At 40.2% G+C, this 9,755-nt stretch overlaps 1 protein-coding gene across 1 annotated transcript in view; it reads right to left on the bottom strand.

The window, feature by feature from the left end:
* The window catches only part of TMPRSS7 (transmembrane protease, serine 7), a 31,067-nt gene extending 21,830 nt beyond the window's left edge, over positions 1–9,237 (bottom strand). Inside the window, 6 exon segments of the mRNA XM_010567297.1 lie at positions 170–363; positions 1,175–1,242; positions 3,650–3,780; positions 4,551–4,749; positions 9,027–9,119; positions 9,121–9,237. Of these exon segments, the coding sequence (XP_010565599.1) occupies positions 170–363; positions 1,175–1,242; positions 3,650–3,780; positions 4,551–4,749; positions 9,027–9,119; positions 9,121–9,237 (802 nt within the window).
* Positions 9,238–9,755: the final 518 nt, after the last annotated feature.

Raw genomic sequence — 9,755 nt, forward strand, 5'->3', positions numbered from 1 at the left:
TTTTTTTTTTTTTTTTTTTTCCCCCCCCCCCCCCCCCAATGATTTTAGTATTAGAAGCTAAAGATGCTGGATAAAGATTTTGGTTTATTTCTAGAATTTGCTACTCCGAGAAAAAACGTTTGCTTAACGAAGTGTTTCCTCAAGGATATGGGTATGTGCTAATACTAACCACTAAGTACAATGGAGTCCATGTCAACCGCAAGGCCCTGAAGACTTCCCACCGAGGTCCGGTTAATGACACTTGTCTGAATGGAATCCTTTAAAATGGCAGCCACACAATCCTCACACAACACTTGGCCTTTCGCCTGTGGTACCACAAATACGATCCAGAAATGAATAAGGAGGCCTCCGTTGTTGTTGTTACTGAAATAAAAAGGTCCTACAGGTTACCATCATGTTGAAAGTTTTCTTAAGGCTGGACTCTCAACACAAGCTTCTGAAGTGCAAATTTAGAAGAGTATGGCTTATTTCCATCTTGCCTTGTTGCTTTGACACCCTGATTGTATTTTCTTTCCTAAAAAAATAAGAAAAAACCAACCAAACAAAAACAAACCCAAACAAAGCAAGCCCAAAATGCACTCCTCACAGCCAGTTGGGCATCTTCACTAGGCTGACTTCCTGAGGGATCCTGACTTTTGAGATTTATGGAAATCATCATATCTACTTGAATGAGAGCTGGATTATCTTCTAAAGATTACTGGATTGGAATAACTAATCCTCTAGCATTAATTGCATACATAATATTAGGGTAAGTGTACTTTATTGCAGTATAGGGATTTTCCCCTTCTTTTGTCAGTAGAAAACAGTTTTCTACCAATAACATTACTTATAAAATACATGCAACTTGGTCAATGATACAGAGTTGTGCTCTAACAGCATGTTTAAGTGGTTAAACTTCTGTGTGACCCATCAGCCAAAGCATCACAAAACCTCTTTAGGGACATTATTTCCGTTTACCTTAGATTATGCTCCTGGCAGACAAGGAACTGCTTATATGACTTCAGTTTGCCCTTACTTTTGTGAAATGAATTGGTACAGGTTATAAATGTATTTTGCTATTAGTACAAGTGCATAGCAAAGAGATTAAATAACCACCAAAAATAGGTTTCTCTTGTGGGGTTATTACATTATATACTACCCAACAGAAATACAATTACATTAACTACAGTTTTACCTGACTTCTGAAACTGTAGACTGCTTATAAAATTTGGAGAAAGAGGAAGTTGTGTAGACCAAGTTCATCTGAAAGAGAAAGTATTAAGCCAATGAAGATTTAGCATTTCTGAAAATCAGCCATACCTAGAGACATTATAGGCCTAGGCTTCCTAGGAGCATCAACTTTTCCACCAAGACTATGCAATCTGCACACATTTCCAGACATACAGCAGCCAAGATCGGCAGAGCCGCAGACAAGAACAGACCAGCTCTGCAATGGACACAAAACAAGTCCAGTATTCCCAGGAAACATCAAATCTTCTGCCCATGGCCCACTGATGTGTACAGCAATGCTTTTTCCAAATAAATGAGTTTTTAAAAGAGTGCACATTCTTTGCCCAGCAAATCCCAAATACAGAGGGCTTCTCTATCCTGATGTTGAAACTTAGGGCTAGTCTTCAGGAAATAAAGCACATACTCATAACATTCTGCGTGTTGGTACTAAGGTGCAGTTAACGGCACATATCAGAGCTTTTTCCACAGAATCACAGAAAGACTGAGATTGGAAGGGACTGCTGGAGAGCATCTAGTCCAACCCCCCTGCTCAAAGCAGGATCAACTATACCAGGTTGCTCAGGGCCACGTCCAGTTGAGTATCTGCTCCAGTGTTTGATCACCTTTACAGTCAAAATGGCTTTTCTAATGTTTACGTGGAATTTTCTTGCATTTCAATTCAGTTTGTGTCTATTTTCTTCATTAACAGCTTCATGTTAACATATTTCTTTCCAATACACAGTGTAATATATGTGGAGAAGGAAAAACTCTGTTCATTTCATGCTGTGGGACTGCCTTTGGGGAAAGCAAGTTCTCAATTCCACCAGTTTTTTGTATGTGTGTGATGGTGACAATAACTTTCACTCCTCTTGTTCAAAGAGGCACACTTCTAAAGCCACAAGGTGGCATGTACCTCAAGTTGTTCAGACCTCCTCCTGTTCCTTAATGGTTAAAATTAGTGCCCAAGGGACTGTAACATGGATTATTTTGAAGCAAAGGCTGTAAAAATCACATTAATATTATTCCCTAACTTTTAGTGTTTGACAAAGTTTGAACAATTATTTTAAGGGCTTAAATAAAATGGGTGGAGCTCAATCTTTCTCCAGATTAGGCTACAAGGGATTTTATATATTACTGTTACTATCAAAGGGGAAAGGAGCCTATCTTGAGAGGTTCTTCTACTACCACTCAGGGGGTGTCTGGGCCAGAAGCCATGAACAAAAGGGTTTCAAGAAGAAAACCAAACAAAAACCCCAATCCCTCACATCCCTGCTAGCAATTTTAGCCAACAGTCATGTCACCAAGAAGTGCAGTTTCAATGTAAAATCCACTGGCGACTTCAGGCAACGTTTACAGACAGAAAAAGCAATTTCTGAGTTACATTTGAGCAGGAGGTGGTGACACCAGCAGTTCACACCTGCTGTCTGTCACCTTTCTTCACTATGTATGACAATGGCAGGATGCTCTGGGACAAAAGCAAGACACAAGGCTCAGGGCAGGTTAGAGGTGCTCCATGAAGAGTGGGAAAAGGACACTTCTTCTGCTTGTTGTCTGTCACCCCTGCCTGAAAGCACTTCAGTTGTTAACGTGCAGGACCAGGAAAACTAGACTGTCTGCTTTCACGTCTTTTGTGAGGGCTTCAGCTTTTAGAGGGGGGAGAAAAGAAGATAGAACTGGAAAACAGGAACGTAAGTTCATATTATAAGATGACAAAAACTTTGCAGCTATTCGAAAATCTCTTGGTTGCATCTGACGTTGGTTTTGTTTGTTTGTTTAGCAGGTTTTTTACTATTGTTTGAATCCTTATGCGGACAGTGCTGCATTTCCTGGCATTAATGTCTTTTCCTCCTTACACCAAATGTCTTTGAAGTCAAATTCCCTTTTAACCAAGATTCCCACCCCTCTTTTCCCACTGTAGAGCAGCCTTAACTGCTTTGACTGATGCAAGTCGTTTGGGAATAATAATGGTCTTTAGAATACCTAGCATCAGAAGGAAATGTAAATGTAAATATGCTTGAGAGCTCTAGGGTAATTATAGATGCTTTAAGGCAGAAGACTGGCAGCAGATACCAATTTAAATGCAAAAGACTTCATTGGTATAATGTCTCAAAAGTGGCAATTAAGTTTTGAAGGGCTTTTGTAGAGTTCTATTCATAGACTCCAATTTGTGGGGGGAAATATGTACAATTTTCAGTAAATGTAAAAGTCAAACAGACCTTTTCAAAACTCAGTTTGTGATTAACAAACTGTAAGCAGTCAGGTCCTTCCTACCTCCAGATAGCCACCCTTTGTACATAGTCTTCAAGAAGGGCAAAAAAAAAAGAAAGGGGGGGGGGGGGGGGAAGGCAGAACACCACAGCAGACTCAACAACACCTGAAAGTCACACCTCTTGTTCACAGCCCCGACCTTTTTGCTAGCCAAGCAGCCCACTCATCTTACCACATGCTGCACATTCTGTGCCATGGAGAGGAATTCTTTCGACTCCTTCTGCCTATATTCTGGGAGAAACTCTATGTTGGCAACACGAAACAGTCCAACAAAATACAGTGCATCTTTGTTTTCTGCCTGAACTGCAAGAAACAAAGATGACAGTTAGCCTTTTTTTTTTTTTTTAACTTTTTATTAAAATAACAATGAGATTTTTCTGTGATTAAATTCTAAACCAAATTAACCTGTTCTGCCTTACAGTGGAAACAATTACCAAAAGAACACTACGTTTTCACAGCCAAACCATTCTAGATCAATACCACAATATGAAGGTTAATTGAGCACCTGTTCCCCACATACAAGGTAAGATATCACCATACAAATGAACGAGCATAATGAAGGCAATATCAACATCCAGGTGCTGGAGCATCCCTAAGGAATCTTAGGCAGTAATCGGCATCAGGGTTCTAAAGAGGAGAACATAGCTTTTACTGCCCAATTAGACACATCTGTATTTCACTCCCCTTTAATGCCTTTAAATCTATTCTGCATGAGAGACAAAGGACTTACCTGACCTTCAGCAAGCCAAGAAACACAGTGGAAGTCAAAATTTCTGAGCAATCAAGCTCATAGGAACTGTCAGGTCTGTACAATTAGCTAGCACATAAAAAAATGTTTTGCATAACACTTAAAAAAAAAAAAGTCACACTTCCTAAAGCCAGCAGCTCTGCCTGCTTTTATAATTGCTTGTTAAGTCTTAACAAAGGCACACAAAAGTCTTTCAGGCCCCATTTAAATAAGTCCCACGTTTATTTTAGAAACAGCCTTCAGGATAAGTGAGATCCTAAACCCAACTGAAAGTGCTATTGGGGACAGTGATGTATGAAATTGGCATGAGCTTTCATCAACTCACCAATGAAGAGCCACAGTAACGTCCAGGTTACAACTCCTAAAATGAATAGAATGAGGGTAAAGAGAATTATTTTGTTTTGAAAATTCCACAGCAACTTATCTTTTTTCTTCATTTTCAATTTGCCATGTTTTTTCCTTGCCAGAATCCTCTTTGCCAACTTATCTTCTGCAGCTACCATTTGGACTGAGATGTTGACTACCTAAAATAAGGTGAAAGACAACAAAAAAAAATGTGGAACATTTCTAAGAGCAATTGACTGAGCAACAGCTAGAAGAGATTCCCACATAAATCTGTCTGTTACTGCATATACACAACTATAATTAACTTAGTAGCTGTTTAAAACTCCAGTCAGAAAGTAAGGTCCTTTTCTTCCAAACACTTGCAAGTGTAACACAGAGTCAGTCCCTATTGCATAAGGATGTAAAACCACAACATACCCTAGGATAACAGATCAACGTGCAACAGCTACCCAGCATTAACCATATGAATGAACGCCGATATCCTTGTGCGTACCTCATTAACGTAAAGTAAATTCTCCCTCTTTAGACCAGAGGGTAGACAATGTTGAATTACCTTGCACTGTCTGCAGCCAAGATGTATACACAGACAAGTACTGTAGAACGGCAGCTCTTTAACAGCAGCTGGGTAACATCACCTAACAAGGTGTCTCATGACCCAAACCTTTGCTATGCTTACGCAAGTTTGGTGCAGAAGCAGACACACATTCAGCCATTCATTCCTCCTTTTGTGTGAAGTGGGAGGGAGGGATTAGCACGATATTCAAATAGTCAATCCTTGTTCCAATAGCATGGCTTGTCCCTTCCCTGCTAAGGAACCAGGAGACAGGTACATGCACACCTTCCAGCTCATGGTCAACATAACACTGCTGTTCCCCCCCCAAAAAAAAATTTTTAAAAAGCTGCTTTCTTCTCAGACCAGAACTGTCCCGCTATGAGTGGGTTCAATCCATTCATTTCTCAGAAAAAAAGCTCCACTTCCTTTCAGGACGAGGAGCAGTGGGTACGGACAGCCTCCTCCTGCACGTCCAGCTCCCTGTGGGAAGTTCCCTCCACTGAACAGGAGGACACAGCACAAGTCTTTCTGGGATGGGACAAGGACAAGGTCTTCACCTGGTTATCCAGCCCTTTGACAGTTTATTTTGAACTACAGTGCCAGATTTTCTAATGCTAGATTCAAAGTATCTCTTGACCGTCTTAACTAGGTACAAAAGATTACTATGTGGCTATTTCTGTACTTGCAGCAGCAGTTTCTCCTTCCTGTAAGTATCCTATCTATCTACACTTTGGTCTGTTCCGGAAAGTCTGTACCAGACACTCCCCCATGCATTTTCCTCTGCAGGAGATAATCCATCCATTTAAGCATACAAATAACGTCTATCAGTTGCTGCAGGCACAGCAAGAGGTGCCTGGGGAAATCTCTGGGACTTCATAAAATTCCCTCTTGGAGATCTTCCGTGACAGTCGAATACTTTGTTGTGAGATCAGCTAAAGGTTCAATCACCTTTTCTCAAGTCAATTCATTATATCATCTCTGCAGAGGTTAACTGGCAAATTCCTGGACCACTCAGGGCATTAATGACGAAGTGCACTGGGTATGAACGCAGGCGTAGCTGTGATACCCAGCTGCACCAGAATTAGAACTATAAAAAAAAAAACCCTTGACTCTCCTCCTTATATCACAACTATAACGTAAGTTACATAATATTGCCACATCAATATGGAACGCTCAGGAACAATATTCCAAAAATATGTTGATGCTAGTGAGAGGGAAGCTCTCAAGAGGCTGCCTTAGGATGTTGTGGGTTCTCCATGACTGGAGGTGTTGACAAACACCAGTCAGCAAGCTGCAGCAAGAGTTTTAGTGCGAAGTCTTCCATGAAGCACAAAACAGACTTTGAGACAAAAAGACCTGGCTCAGGACCTCATATATACAGGGATAAATCTGAACTTCACCCTCTTAAATATATGGAAAAAGCTTTTTTGTTTTGGTCTTAGTCTTTGGATTAGCTTAACTCCTTTCAAGGGCATTTTCAAAGTGGGTGTCCCCCCAGCCAGCTGATTTTATGCCACTTGTGGGCTAGGACCTACTCAGAGGTACGTCATCTCTCAGCAATGCAAGTCAGGAACCTCTGACAAAGATCAACGATAACTGGCGCATGATTTTCTCGAGGTGCACATAGCCTCGCTCTGCTGAGGGACATACCCCTGTCCCATCACCTATCCCTTTCACCGCCCACACAGAAACACACCAAAGAGTTCACAGCCACACCAGAACAGACGCACGTACAACAGCACAGACCTTGACTTGAGCAGGTCCAGCTGTTCCCTATACTCAATAGACCCTTCTTAGCCTCTGCAGAGCTAAAGCTGCAGCAAGGAGAAAGGCTGCAACCAGCTGCCAGGCTATTTACCACCATTTCATTCTTTGAAGCCTCTCAGAAGGTACACTGCAAGAGCCTGTGGCCTGACGTAGACCAAAAGGTGTGGACACAAGACTCCGCTTTCATCCCTGTTAACTATATTTCACTTGGAGGGAGAAGACTATGAAAGTCAGGAAGTACCCAGCTAAGAACTGCACTCCAAGTTATCAACATGGGATGCTAAGTTTAACACAGAGGCTACAAAAACTGTGCGCTGATGGAGCTTGACACCCAGGAAATGCCAAACTCAATTACTAGCCATTAGCAAATGCAGTGGTGTGAAATAATCTACAATAAGTGGTTGTTTCCTTCTGCCCAACACTAGCAGAGCCGTATCTGGAGTACTGTATCCAGTTTTGGGCCTATCAGTATAACAGAGATGTTGATAAACTGGAGTGATTCCAGGAGAGGGCCATCAGGAGGCAAGGGGCTGGAGGATATGATGTACAGCAAAAAGTTGAGAGCCCTGTGGTTGTTTAGCTGCTGACAAGAAAGCGTAGTCAGTGAGTAAATCTAATTATAGATTTCCCTACCTAAAGTGGGTTATGGAGAAGACAGAGCCCCACTTGACTCACTGATGCACAGTGAAGAGACAGCCACAACCGTTACACATGGCAGCAGGGGAGAATTCCAGCTGGAGGAGGGGAGGGGTGGAGAAAAGAAAAAAAAAGAAATTTGGATTTTAACCATGAGGGCCATACACCTGAGCCATGTCCAGAGAGGTCAGGAAACCTCCATCCCTGGAGATATTCAAAACTCAGTGGGACAATGCCTTCAATAAAAGAGCTCTGTGTACCCAGTAGTGCACTTTACAATTTCCTCAAAGAAAACATGAAAACACTGAACTGGAAGATCTCAAACTCATATGTTCTATCTAGGTAATTAACTGCACTTGTTTTGCATGTTCTCAAGAAGGACTCAATTTGTCCGTCTTCTGTATTTTTTAAAAACCATATTGAGTACAATTCTATGTAAGAATGTAAACAAAACTGCCTATTTGTTTAAAGCTCTGATCTGTCATGTAAAGTTCCCTTATATACTCAGGCGTTCAATAGGACAGCTTAAGAGAGCCCAATGAATACTCAGTTCTGACATCTGAGATTTGGGCCACTATGGATCAACGGGAACAGTTGCCGCTTTCATCAATATTCCCCCAAGAATATTTTATATTTAAGTTTTTCCATGTCATTCCTTTTTGTAGCTGTAGATCTAACTAGACAGATTTATTCTTAAAAATTAGATACCAAGTTCCTATCAAGGATTGTTAAAGACTGCTCAAGATTGACATCACTGGACTATAAGGACGCACCTGAAACAAATAATGTGTGCATTGCATCTACTGCAATTCTAAACTTATTTTTAAAAACTCACTTCATGAATCGAGGCTTGCTTGGCAAAGTTGTCTGTTACACAGGATTCATAGGAATATTGAATGCTATGCTCTGCATTTTAAATATCTCCCAAGGTTACATTAGTTTACCATAAACACTTCAAAGTATGAAAAACAAGGGCAAAGTTGTTTCCTTCCCTCAGTAAGGATCACAGCTCTTAATTCAGCTTTCCTTTCTACTGCAACTTAGTTCTTGTATTCTAGAATTGGTTTCCAGCTAAAGCTGCAATTTGACTATCACCATGCACTAAATTATTTAATTACTTCTTTGTCAAGAGTTAACACTCATGCAGTAATCCCCTTCTGTATCTTCTCAGGGAAAAGCAAAACACTTTGCCTGCTTTAACATTGCCTTTCTTGCCTAGAAATTGATTTCTTTTTGGAAAAATGTGCTGCCATGACACCAATAAAAGCTTTTCGTATTGTCACACTGACATTCCCATAATTTCAGTTGTCTGAAAATACTTGTTACTAGCAAATCTGAAGATATGCAAACATACGTTGACAATTTCAGATTGCGTTATAAACCAGAAAGTTATAACAAATCAACTGGGATGTTAAGTTTAATACTTGAGAATTAGATCAGAAGAGATCTAATAGTGTCAAGAAGTGTATGAAATCAAGAACGCTTAAGTCACCTACTTACACTTAGTTCATCTTCACGTTTAGCTGCTGGGTGATCATTTTTTTCATCCATTCCAGCAGAATTAATTTTATTGCTTGTCCCAGCTGAAAAAGAGCCTTGCACCTTTTCCCAGGCACTACTCCTACTTCTGAAGCTGAAGACAGCTAACAGCAATGTCCAGGACCAAGAGAGGCATCAATTTACTTTGATGAGTTTCCAATTGTAATCTCATCTGCCCTGTTGCTCTTTGGTGAATATTAGAAGGATGCTATCAAGTAACTTTAGACTTCAAAGTGGGACTGAATAAACAGACTTTTCATAGTCTTTTTAAGCTGAAATAGACTCCAACTTGTTAAAACAAAATCACAGTGCTTAAATCTATATATCATTAAAACTTCACAAAACTAGCTGCCATAAACAAGAAAAGTAGCAAATAAAATGTAAATATGAGAGCAAAATCATGCAACTAAAGAAGGAAAATAAATTTAAGCACATTGAGTAAGAGTGCTGCAAATAGCAGGTAACCATTGCAAACCAAGAATAGTATTTTGACTCTTTCCCAGAATTTCATAATATACCTTTTGAACACTCAAATTTGATTATTTTATTGTAACGGAAAAATAAGCTGCTCTAGGCAACATATTTCATATTGTTAAAACAGATCAGGCTTCAAACCAAGAATCCTTTTTGTAATCAGATGCAGGAAGTCACTTGTACCATAACAGTTCCATCCTATTTTCTTTGGTAATT

Source organism: Haliaeetus leucocephalus, unplaced genomic scaffold (genome assembly GCF_000737465.1).
Source record: "Haliaeetus leucocephalus isolate CR32 unplaced genomic scaffold, Haliaeetus_leucocephalus-4.0 Scaffold228, whole genome shotgun sequence".
Taxonomy (NCBI): Eukaryota; Metazoa; Chordata; class Aves; order Accipitriformes; family Accipitridae; genus Haliaeetus; species Haliaeetus leucocephalus.